A 13,018-nucleotide genomic window follows, 5' to 3' on the forward strand; every position below is an offset into this window, starting at 1 on the left:
GACATGGTTGAAAGTGATTTAAGGATTTTATTAAATGTATGAAGTTATGTAGCTATTGTACTTTGAAGGAAAAAAAATATACACAGATATTGAAACCAAAGAAGTATGAAGTCAGCAGGTTATATGTATTAAAATGTTTATTTCTCACTGAGTGGAGATATGTACAAAGACAAAATATAAAAAAAAAAAACATTTTGTTCACCTATTGTAATCTGTAGAAACACAAAAAGCGAATCTCCTCTCTTTTGAATCCTCTGCAGTCTATGGAGGCATGGGCCCTCTCATTGGGCCCCGAGGTAAAGCCCCTGGGGGCCTTGGCGGCATCGGAGGCCCTCTCTGGTAGCTGAAGGGAGGTGGACGTGGGGGTCCACCACCGTAACCTGGTGGAGGCATTGGAGGAGGGGGTCCTCTCATACCCGGATGCATGGGGTGACCTGGAAGGTGGACGGGGGGGATTAAATACTGTAAATAGAAGATTCATTTGGGCCCCATAAGGGTGGCAAACAAGCTCTTGGGTGGCCATTGCCATCTGGAAATAGCCAGGTCAGTCAAGTAAGTTTGATCTGACAGTGTATCCAAGCCATTTTTGTAAATAAGCATGTGACCGTTTTCTCTCCTATATTGCAGGGGCCATAATTTTAAGTGTCTTGTTACAATTAAATTAAAGGACACACACAATACTAATTGTTCCAGGTCACAGTCAGCCATAACCAAATGCTGTTATTCATGTCATCAAATGTACTTTAGTTTGTTAGCATCCTGCATAACTTAGACTTCAGACTCATGAACTGCCTTCAGACCAACTAGTCAAGAGACTTGTGGATATGGGAAGTCACTACTGGGTTTAATAATTTAAATTGGACACTTACCCATCGGATGACCAAAGGGGCCTCTTGGTGGCATGCCCATGTGTGGGTGTGGGGGCATGCCAGGGGGTGGTGGTGCCCTGTGCTGATTGGATCCCGGGGGTCCAGGAGGTGGCGGCACCATACCTGGGGGTCCATGGGGGTGCATTGACATCTGGGGCATTCCTGAGGAAGATAGAAATATACAATTTAAGTGTGATGGAAAGCATCAGTATCAATTCATTTTTTTATATATAGATTTTTTATAGTCTACCTTTATAAAATACAAATAGCTAACTAATTACTTAGTCACTCAAACTGCAGTGGTTCTCAACCCTGGTCCTCAGGGACCCCTGTCCTGCATGTTTTAGCTCCAACTTGGCTCCAACACACCTGATTCAAATGCATGTTTGTTACCAGGCTTCTACAGAGCTAGATAACGAGCCATTTATTTGAATCAGGTGTGTTGGAGCAGGGAAACATCTAAAACATGCAGGACAAGGGTTCCCTGAGGACCAGGGTTGAGAAACACTGCGTTAGAAGACACTAGTCCATCAGTGCTTTGTTAAAGTATGTATGCAATAGTATCTAAGCTTACAGTTAAAAAAACGCAACAGCCGAGGGAACAAAGTATCTCAGGTATCTATTTGGGATGTTCCAGTGTGAGTAACAACTACAGTAATAGCAGTTTTACCTGGAGGATGCATGCCTGCTGGTGGGAATGGAGGTGGCCCTGGTGGGGGACCGCCACTGCCCCCTTGTGGTCCTGGGGTCCCTGGAGCAGGAGGCATGGGCATGCCAGGGGGCATCCCAGGGGGGATGGATCCAGGAGGGGGTACAGGAGGGAAGGCACCTGGGGGAGGCATGCCTGTAATGGGACATCAAATGTAATCATATTTCAAACTGACAAACACTTCACGATCAAAGTAAATATAATCATCTCGTATGTACACAGAAAAACATGCATACTTTAAATAAGTGTATTTGCCATAAAATGTACAGATCAGTGACAAACTAAACAACCTGAATAAATGAGTAGAAAATAATGATGCTTTCGTACATGTGTACTGTATAATACAATTGATTCCATCATGCTGTGAAATCTATGGTAGGACTCTGCTGGCTTGTGGGGGACCAACACCGTATCAAGACACTTTAGTTTCATACACAGGCAGGTGACAATTTAAGAAAATGTAAACCAGAAGACAGCAGTGCAAAAAAAAACTGCTGGAGGTCAGCACAGGATGTATGGGAGTTAAGAGGGCTTGAATAGTCTTTGGTCTATTTCTAACTAGTCCAGGGGTGGCCAACCCTGGTCCTCGGGGCACCCTGTCCTGCATGTTTTTGATGTTTCCCTGCTCCAACACACCTGATTCAAATGAATGGGTCGTTATCCAGCTCTGCAGAAGCCTGCTTATGACCATTCATTTGAATCAGGTGTGTTGGAGCAGGGGAACATCTCAAACATGCAGGACACGGTGGCCTGGCAACCAGGGTTGGGAACCACTGATCTAGACATTCGGGTTGGAATTATTTTTACACTTAATGATGACAAGCGCACGCCTTGGGCAGGCATAGACAAAATCCCATGTCTTCGCCTGCCCAAGCCGTGCACTTGTCATCATTATGTGTAATATATAATGGGAGTCAGGTGGCTGAGCGGTTAGGGAATCGGGCTTGTAATCTGAAGGTTGCCAGTTCGATTCCCGGACGTGCCAATTGACGATGTGTCCTTGGGCAAGGCACTTCACCCTACTTGCCTCGGGGGAATGTCCCTGTACTTACTGTAAGTCGCTCTGGATAAGAGCGTCTGCTAAATGACTAAATGTAAATATAATCATTCCAACCTGAAATGTCAAGATGATAGTTGGACAAAACGTGTATAGCTTGCATGAAAGTGAATTTAGGTTCAACAACAATATAATATGATGCATGTAATACATGAATACTTAAACCCATCAACATGAATTGCATCTCTTTCGGCCTTTCTTTGTTACCATGTGGTGATTTGAATAGATTCCTACCAGACATAGACATCCCTGTACCCAGGGTGGTGAGGACAGGTGTCGGGGCAGAAGGCGGCGGGGGTGCGTCCGCAAACAGCTGATGTGGCCGATCAGCCTGAGAGAGCGGGTTCTGGGCAGCAAGCAGGCGCTCGGCAGCGGATCCGTGACGCTCTCCCTTAGAGTCCTTCTTGAAAGCGTAGGAAACTGTAATAGGCCTGTTGCATAGATACTGGCCATTCATGGCCTCAATAGCGGCATCAGAGGCATCAAAGCTGGCAAAGTTGATGAAGGCATAACCCTTTGAGTTTCCCGTGTCTGGGTCACGCATGATCTTGGGCGTCTGAAGGATAACTCCAAAGGCGCTGAATGTGTCGTAAAGGAGCTTCTCATCGATTTCAGGATCAAGGTTGCCAATGAAGATGTTTGCACCCACATCCAGGTTTTTATTGTGTGCAGAAGCCTTGTTTACCCGGATGGGCTTGCCGTAGAGCTTTATCATGTTCATAATCTTGATGGCATAGTCTGCATCTTCTTCACTGAGGAACTCGACAAACCCATAACCTGGGGAGTGACAGAATAACATGCTGAATTCCAATTACTGAGTTTAATATTGAATATATGTAAATACAGCCTTGGATGCGCCTGCTCTAAAGCTCACCACTTAGGTTGTAACTGGAAAAACCAAGTTGGAAACTTGGTTGTAGGGTGCATACAGTAAGTTAGGTATATAAATGTTTCCTATTTGTTCATGGATGTAATGCATCCATTAGGCACAAAGGCTAACTACTAATTAATTCACAAAACAATTCAACGAAACATTTTGTTCTCACTGGAAAGCAAACTTTGGTTACTGGCTCCGATAGCACTTTATTTATATCTTCCCAAACCAATCAACTTTTAGCTTTCCCAACTCTTACTTAACTAAGTTATATCTTGCTACTACACAAGACACTGCTTCATGAGGCCCTAGCTCTATGAAACAGAAGCAGGTCTGAATCATTTTGGAGCCTTAAAACTTCCTCCCTGTTCTTTCATTTCCGTTGCACAAGAAAGCTTTAGGTATCGGATAGGACTGTTTGGGAAATCAAGAATCTGTTTTCTACCTGGAATAGCCGAATAGTTGGCTTTGGGGACGGAATAATCCAACTAACAGACACATTAGCAAACATGTGCCTTTTCTAACTCACCCTGGTGTTGTCCAGTGACTCTGTCTTTCGGCATGTGTGTGTTTACGACTGGCCCGGCCTGTAGGAAGAGCTCCCAGAGAAGTGGCTCGGACACTTTCTCATCCAGACCACCCACATACACGGTGGCATCTGTAAACAGAACAGGTTAATAAAATGTGTACAAAGACATGACTGCTTTAGTGACATTCAATTCAACATTCATAATTTAAGCTCATCCCCCTTTGACGCTTCTCCACCATGATCCCCACATTAGTGGAATGATGGCCTTGGTCAGCTACTCATCTCTCAGACATGACCTTACTTATACTGTCACTACTATAGCCTACGTCACTTAACAGGTTATAATTAGGCTACTATGAACTATAGCAAGAGCTACAGTACCTCATGTCAAGGTATTGGTTTAGGAGCATAAATTAACATACAAATGTAACAAGGTATAGATACACTATCTTTTATTCAGCCGATAGTCTACCGATATGCTATGATTTTCCCCCCCAACAAAATGTTTGCGTTCGATTGTCGACCCTACTGTTAGACCTATGCTATTCCATAATTTACACAAGAATTACTGTTAAACCCGCTAAGAAATCCCGAAAACGGCAGAGTCCGACGATCGATTTACAATTAAGACTGACATTATATTTTCTCCGGGAACCCATTCATAAAGTTATAAGCTAGCTACCCTAACTACTACGCTAGCAGCGGTCTACCGGTGGCCATCACAAACGTAACATTAGTGGTAGCTAAACGTTAAAAACAGCTAGCAACCAACAGTTAGCTTAGCCTAGCTGTATGCTGCTTTGTCCGACGAATTGGAGACGTCAGGTCAGTTTCACGAAAATAGACCGCTAACTTAGATGTGTCACAGCTGCAATTTAATGTAAACATGCATTGATAAACTACACATTTAACCGGAGTTACATGTCAAATTATTATTAATGATAGACTACCTTGATTCCGCTCCGAAATTGGCCCCGCCGCCATGTTTAACGTCGCGTGTTAGGCTTTTCCGCTTTCTTTTCCTTCTTCTATGGTGTTTATTGAGGACTGGCAAGTACCGTTATTGGTTCATTACCGCCACCTACTGCGCTGGTGAGTAAGCCAGAGACGGAAACAGACCCCTCGTTTGTGAATGAGATTGGCACTACCTATGATAAACCACTGAGTGTAGGCTATTTCTATGCTTGTGTGTATCCATCTGACTTAAACATTACAAAACACACCACTTGATCTAGAATAAATCACATTGCACTCTTCTTTATTTCTTATTTTATTGGTATTGTAGGCCTATATTACTTTTTTTTACATCGTATAGTAGTGGTTAAAATTATTTAGATACTGTTGTACATTTTCTCCATTTTATATTTTCTACATTTTATATTGTATGTTGTATGTTTACCATATGCACCTTCCTGCCGTAGTAAATTCCTTGTTTGTGCAAACTTACTTGGCAAATTAAGCTGATTCTGATTCTGAGAAGCGATCATTAAAATCAAATTGAAAGTTGTTTCAGAACATTTTTATTAACTGTATATAAATTCAGGTACAAATAGTTGAAAACGGTAATAAAAAAATGCCACTCTGTATAAAATAAGTAGATAAACTATTTCAAATTCATGCTCAGTTAAAAAGTTAAAAGTCATAAAGATGTGTTTTTTTTTGTTTGTTTACAAGATTAAATGAAGGCTTTTTTTAAGCACAGAAACTTGGATATGTCCTCCAAGTCTATAAAACAATCTACTTACAACAGATGATAAATGATGCTACTTTGGACTGGAAAACTATATAAACAGACTGTATTATATTGGAACTAACAATAAACTCAAAATAGCCTGTATACTTATCATGGTTATCACACTGACAGAAAATAGCAAACACTTAATGGAAGGAAAGACAATTATATGGCTTCAATAAAATGTATTGAGTTGTGGCTATTGTCTGTAAAATAAGCATACAAGTATTCCTTCGTAAAAACATATTTAAATGGAAACATTTTCATGTATCACTTTGGTAGTTCCAAACCAATTATATGGTGTCTCCAAGAATGTAATAATTGAGCAATGTTTTGCACTTTTGTGCATAGAAGTATAGATGGATGCATTTTTCTGACAGTAAGCTTACGAAATAAATCTGATTAGTTTCAGTAAGTATTTGCCCCCTTGCAAGTGGAAAGTATGATTAATGAAAACATTGCATCCAAAACACCTTAAATTGTTCACTTTTCTCACCATTACATTACAACAGCATCAGTCTGTCAGGGCATTGAAGCAATACTTAGACATATAAAGGTTCAGGTACATTTGTAATGCTATATAACTAACTATATATATATACTGTATAACTATATTGATCCAAATCTGTACTGTGAACATATTGTATTCTGTAATTTGATACAGGGCTTCAAAAACGTGATATATCCCTTTGGTGATGGCTTCAATTAATGCTCAACTTTGTTAATGATCAAATAATGTTTCAAACAGCTTTGATTAAATACATTTGACTTACTTGATTCGAAAATTCTTGCACAAGATGAGAGATCAAAAAGAAGGGAAGATTCCCAACAAAATTACCATTGGTCCATACATTTGAAAGGTCAAGCAACTCTCCTGGCCAATTTCATAGCATGTTTTGATCAAATCTAGGCAAATCACTGACAGACTGCATTGTCCAGCTATGCATAAAATACGTTCAGAATGGCAGTACGGATAAATGTGGATTGATTTTTAATTAAAAAAATAATGGATTAAGCTGCTATGCAGACACATTAACAACATGTGTTTGGCAGCACACTGATATTTCTGATACATTCATCAGTAAAGGCAAAATATGGGAATAGACACCATGTATCAACAAATCTTAACCCCCCCCCTCCATTCTTCCCAATTGTTTCTGTTTGGGTGTACTTGTTTTGTCTTGTGTGGTATAATGATGGAAGCAATGGTAATCTTGCCTAAGTAATGATTGAATTGATTGAATTATGTAAATAACTGCTTTAGGATCTGGCTTTAACTTAGCAGTTTAAGGGTAGTGTGGCAGTGCCAAGTTGACCCACTGCTAGCATAAGGATGTCTTTCTTTTCCTTATGGAAACGCAATTCTCGGCCGGCCAGTCTGGCCTCTTCTAGTTCTTGTTCTGTAGAAGCTAGCTCCTGGGCAATGGTGCCAGCCACTCCCTGCTCCCGATTCACCCAATCCGCAGCCATTTGGGTGCGCATGTCATCATCTAGTGCCCGGTGGGAATAGTGAGCCAGCACTTCCTGTGAACAGAAATAAAAATCATTATTTGATTTGTAAAGACAGTTTGTATAGATGGATAAAACACAAAATATGTTTTTATATAATACTTCAATTTGAGGTTTAAGAAATAGCAATCTATTCACTATTTTATCTTGAATATTGATGGTCTACAGAACGCAAAGACTAAAGACATATTACAAGCATTTTTACAAATGCTTTGTGGGACCTTACAATTACCTTTGGTTTTGTTCAAGGCCTTCAGTTTGGTTTGAACATTGGTAGGGACATCATTTATTTTATAGTGTGGCCATATTACTTAGAAATATGATACTGCATCCTCATGTGTTATTTGTGTTTAATGGTGTAATTGAGAAAAATGAGCGGTTTGTAGATTTGTGACTAGATTTTTACACCAAAAAGGTTATTAGGTTAGTTTGTATCTACAGTAGAAGGAAGAATTATAAGGGAAACAGTTTATTACTGGAAATACAGTAAAATTGCAATGCCAGTAAATTAAACAGAAGTTGTTGTAGTCCCCATTTTTTGCAGGGTTAGGGTTACGGTAACCCTTTCTACACCTCGCCTTGCACTTCTACTTTATAACTAATATATATTGTGTATAAACAGTAAATCCATTTAACAAAATCCCACAAAGCCTGTCAACTGAAAGAGTTCTTTGTCAAGCTAGGTCTTACCTGACGGGAACATTGTCTCTCTCTCATTGCCTTCAGGCTTCCATTCCAATGAAGCAACTGGAAAACTGTCATCAGTTCCTGGAACAAAGATACAGCACAGCATACTGCAGTAACATTTTTAACTTTTAAAACTGTTTGATGAGTAGAAATGAATTATAACAGCCTTATAATTGAAATTTAATTGAAATAAGTGAAGGAAACAATTGGTGGTTTACATAACTGTGAAGACATCCAGGATAGAAAATCACACTGCATTTGAGTGAAGCTCCAAACTTGCAACTCCCATCTATTATGTTTTTATGAATGATGAATGGCAGCCCCTTGCCAGTATATAGGTTATAGGAATATTCAGCTTGAATGACAGCTATTGCCATTTAAATATTTTGTCTGCAAAACTGTTGTGTTTGACTTATTCTAAGGTTTTCTAGAGCAAAGGTGGTGATAATTTATCATTGGGGAATAGACATATTTATTATAGTAAAGTAAAACGTCTGTTTAGACTTGTACTTTAAACATGAATTATTGTTTACCACCAAATCCCTTCTGCTCAGAAACTTACTGTTTGCTTGATGTATCTAATTTGTTCAAGACTGAGGAGGATTTTTAAATATTTAAATCGTATTTACCTGAAACTCGAGCATGGACTTTCCTTTGTTGGACTCGAGCATGAAGCGAAATGCCCCAATTCCTGTGTTGGGGTTGTCTGCCTCTTCTCTGTTTCCCTGGTAACATGTATATGGTATATGAACCTATTAACTGAATAATCACTTCCTTATGATAACACATTTAAAATCCCCACCGTCGAATGCACTTTGCACTTTGCAACTGCATCAGACAAATTGGGAGAAATTCATTATTTCATTCTGTAATACCAGCTAGTTAAGGACGCTTATGATTTTACTCAATTGTATTTCAGAAATGACTCACATTGAAAGAAGCCAGTGCCTCACAAACACTTTTTTCAATGAACTCGTCTGTTATCCGTCGAGAGGGATGCTCATTGAAAACAGAGTTCATCAGAGCAATCTTGGCAGCGCTGCGTCTTGCCTCGGCCTTGGTTGGACATAACTGTTAATAATTAAAACATTTAGTTACTTGTCAACACATATGAAACAGTACCTATGTAGCCTACATTTGCACCTATGGGACTATGGAGATTTTCATTAGAGCAGCTTGTGTACAACGCTATGGTGTTGTGTGGACATTGTAGCAGCGCAGATTAAGCTACTTTTCATTGGAATGATTTGGCTACATTAAATCTTATAAGAACTCAAACTATGCCAATCTCAAATGTTTTACATCCCCGAACGCAGCCAACATTACAAAGCCTGTTTACAGCAATCTCACCTGGAAGCTTCCAAAGCAACTTCCTCCGGGTAGACTAACATAACAGACATAGGGGGGGTTGTTCGACGGCGTCATCTCGTAGACTACCAGCGCTCCATTCCTGAGGTCAGCGCCTCTCGACTGTTTCATTTGCCAAAATTCTTGCAGGGCTTCCACCACGTTAACTGAGAGGGAGACATTTTATTAGATGCACATTTTTCGATTTTTACCTTTCTTTACATGTATCTCATGTACTGAAAACTGAAAACCCTGTTCTTTGGTAGGCTATGCCTACGTTAGGCTATACTGCACAACATATTCCGGGTTTTGCCCTCCGAAAAAGACAACTGTATTCCTCAGGCGCGTAGGTTTGTTTTCAAATGTGGGTGGGACAGCTTTTGTTTAATATTATTTTCTTCATAAACAAGGAGGGGGGGGGGGGGGGAGATGAGCCGTAGCCTATTTAAAAAGTGGGTGGGACATGTCCCACCCATGTAGACTGGGCCTATAATGAAACCTACGCCCTACTCATCTGTTTACATGTGTTACGAAAATGTATTTTCCACTAATAATCCCAGCCATGCTTACTCCAATTAAGCCTAAATAGCCTAGTTGGTTTGTAACCTAATGCACAGAGCTGACCATAACATACAAGCTTGTCTGGCAAACTCCGGGAAACCCCCCAATTGAGATGCAGATGACGAATACGCTGTAGGCTACTACTGCTCCTCGAGGAGGTGGATATGCCGAAATTATTCGGGACCCGACCCGAATAATTTCGGCATATCCACGTCTTCATCGAAAAATGTCGGATTATGGCCTATTTCAGAATTTCCTATTTTTGCTGTTTGGGCTACGTGACCCCTTAACATTGTGAATGTTGTCATATTCGGAATAATAGTTGAATATTCGTGTAGGCTCCATGTAAACGTGAATCCACCATTAATAGGCAACCTGTAGGCTAATTTTCTGTCGAAAGATGGCAAACATAAATATAGGTTTAAAGAGAGATAAGGGCTCATCATTTAGGCTAGAAATATGAGAGATTGTGGCTAAAGTAGGCTATGTGCTTTATGTCAATGCATTTCTAGCCTATAACATGCGACTAGCCTACTCCATCACACATTACATTTTTATTCCAATAGCCTACTGTCCTACATTTTATTGATCTAGGCCTATCAGACGCCTTTACCCACAGCGTGTACAAATCCAATAAAGTAGACTAGACTACAGAAGATAATTGGCTGAAGTCAGTTTGAACAGTTATAAGGTGGTTATTGCCAAGGGGTTGTCTGTCTTTTTGCCAGTTGCAGTGCAATAACAGCAACAACAACACAAAACTAAACCAAACAAAACGTCACTTATTTTGTCAGGGTTACCTCTGCCATAGCCCTGTGTATGCTTCGCAAAACTTCGAACCACAGCCTCCACTGCCTCCTTCAACACTGTAGGGTTCCCTGGATTGCATAGCCCGAAACCAGACACTCCGGCTCCAAGTCCCGCACCAATAGTTCCATGGAAGCTGTGTAGTTGAAGAGGTGGTGGCGGGCCGGAGGAAGCATACATTGAGGCTGGAGACGGCAGTAGAGGTACGGGTTGAATTGTTACCCCTGGTCGTAGAGAAGAGCGCATAGTCCCTGTTGATCCAACCCCAAATCCTATCCCTGGTTGAAGTCGCTGAGGACGGATAGATTCCATTGTTCCCCTCTAAATAATCAATCCAAAAAACGTTAGAAACCAATCGGTCGGCTATGATAAAAATGAGTTCTAAGCAAAATAAGCAAAGCTCGATTTGTTAGACCATGGTCCAATGTACAGAATACCTTTTAGATGCTGGTTTAAAAGAAGTAACAATAGGATGATAGCTTTTGACGAGGCCTCCACATACCCCGTTATGGCGTAGAAATCTGAGAAGGGATTGGTACACAATATAAACGCTAGAGGGCGCACTTCATTGCGGGGCTTTCAAAAATTAGGTAAAAAAATGTTCAGCAATTGCAGCAACATAAAAAAATTATAGGTCTCACAACAGCCTAATTTAAGGTAGCCTAATTAACCCATGTTTAGCCTACCTGTCTCCACCACAAGTAGCCTGCCACCACGTGTGTAACTTAGATTGCAGTGCACGCTCCTTTTTCATGAGCAATATTTGAACGCCTTTCATTAACGCTCTACCTTTAATTTAAGTAGGCTACTTGATATTAAGTAACCTATCCCACAGCTTTATAGGGAACAGCTTTTAGTGCCTTGGTTATTGTGTAACACAGTAACGAAAACAAAGTTGATCCCATCAGAGCCTTTGAATATTTGGTGTTTGGGGTAATGCTTTGTAAATAATAATAATAATCAGTGCAGTGGCACCCTTAGTGTAACCAGTGACTGATCTAAGGGGTGGCAAGGGGTGGCAGCTGCCACCCCAATAAAAAATACTGCCACCCCAATTTTTTTATTTTATTATTATTATTATTATTTTTTAATGCATTTAGCAGACGCTTTTATCCAAAGCGACTTCCAAGAGAGAGCTTTACAAAAGTGCATAGGTCACTGATCATAACAACGAGATAGCCCCAAACATTGCGGGTAGCCAAAACATGAAGCATACATTGTGAAAAAAAAGCCCAAAGGGAAGAACCATAAGAACATGTAGTGAAACAAGTTACAATTAATTAAACAACATGAACCTCAATCTTCCCATGGAAAATATTATTTGTACATTACAGAACATTTCCCCCCTACTTTGGATTTTGATTCGCCTCCAGGAGGCCACCACACCACTTCCTTCTGCCACCCATTGCCACCCCGAATGAAAATCTCTAGATCCGCCCCTGAGTGTAACGTCAGACCCCCACTAGCACGAAGGCCTAGGCCCAAATTTACCAAACGTGTGAATGCAAAAAAAAAACATAGACCATCTTTATTTTTAACAATGGGCTACTACTACATGGAATGAAAATCTATTTTTATAATAAATAGAATTATATGAATTTCCGCCTTAGGGGATTTTAAATATATATTTTATATTATTTCTGCTGAAAACGGCATTCCCTAGGCTCTGACATGAAGAACTCATTATATATTTTTAAGTACACCAAGCATCAAATTTGTTGATTAAGATGGCGTATAGTTTCTATGGTAGGCTCAGTGCTCAGTGGCACATTGAAGCTCACAAAACCGAGGTATGGTCAGCGTCATGTTGAATTTCTGGCTCGTCTCTCTCTACTGCTTGCGCAGGAGAGAGACTCACTGTGCTCCTGGCTTAATGGTAAGCCTAACTATTCCGTCTCTGATGTAGGCAAACAAATGGGATGCTAAGCTCCTCATTTGAGTTTTTAAAATTGTATTTACTATTCGGCCTTCAGCAAAAATTCTTCTATGAAAAAGCTATTATTATGACCCAGGTTCGAGAACAGAAAACAATTATTGGAGAAGATAGTTTTGGATATTTTGACTGGAGATTCAGAATAAAATGTAACAAGACAGGTGCCAAACGGAAATGCAATACCACCATACATTATCGATCACTCCCTTTATACGGCTGCCCAAATGTATACCAACCAAATCAATAACCTACTGTAGCAGCCTCAACACAGCTCATTTATTTAGTATTGTTTTGTCTGGATATTATTTTGTTGAAAGCTGAATCAACTATAGTGACAGCTGATCTACCACTGGCAAAGTTGTTTTGTTTTGGCAACAGCATCAGTGAATGTCTGACCTCAATGT

At 40.3% G+C, this 13,018-nt stretch overlaps 2 protein-coding genes across 3 annotated transcripts; both read right to left on the reverse strand.

Moving 5' to 3' along the window:
- Window positions 1-119: 119 nt before the first annotated feature.
- sf3b4 (splicing factor 3b, subunit 4) lies at window positions 120-5,123 on the reverse strand. 2 transcript variants are annotated; one of them, XM_062486762.1, is made up of 6 exons: window positions 4,989-5,123; window positions 4,039-4,167; window positions 2,870-3,412; window positions 1,540-1,698; window positions 870-1,031; window positions 120-434 (listed from the first exon to the last, which is right to left on the reverse strand). In XM_062486762.1, exons 1-6 carry the CDS (start codon window positions 5,020-5,022, stop codon window positions 262-264), a joined length of 1,200 nt encoding a protein of 399 aa, XP_062342746.1. In that variant the 5' UTR covers window positions 5,023-5,123; the 3' UTR covers window positions 120-261. The 2 variants fall into 2 exon arrangements, with proteins under 2 accessions (XP_062342746.1, XP_062342745.1); XM_062486761.1 differs by having other exon boundaries at window positions 1,540-1,713.
- A 1,621-nt stretch (window positions 5,124-6,744) lies between these two features.
- On the reverse strand, window positions 6,745-11,197 carry lix1l (limb and CNS expressed 1 like). Its single transcript, XM_062445681.1, has 6 exons — window positions 10,675-11,197; window positions 9,317-9,480; window positions 8,897-9,037; window positions 8,596-8,691; window positions 7,970-8,047; window positions 6,745-7,294 (listed from the first exon to the last, which is right to left on the reverse strand). The coding sequence occupies exons 1-6, from the start codon at window positions 10,991-10,993 to the stop codon at window positions 7,049-7,051; spliced, it is 1,044 nt and encodes a 347-aa protein (XP_062301665.1). The 5' UTR covers window positions 10,994-11,197; the 3' UTR covers window positions 6,745-7,048.
- Window positions 11,198-13,018: the final 1,821 nt, after the last annotated feature.

Source organism: Osmerus eperlanus, chromosome 20 (genome assembly GCF_963692335.1).
Source record: "Osmerus eperlanus chromosome 20, fOsmEpe2.1, whole genome shotgun sequence".
NCBI classification, from domain to species: domain Eukaryota; kingdom Metazoa; phylum Chordata; class Actinopteri; order Osmeriformes; family Osmeridae; genus Osmerus; species Osmerus eperlanus.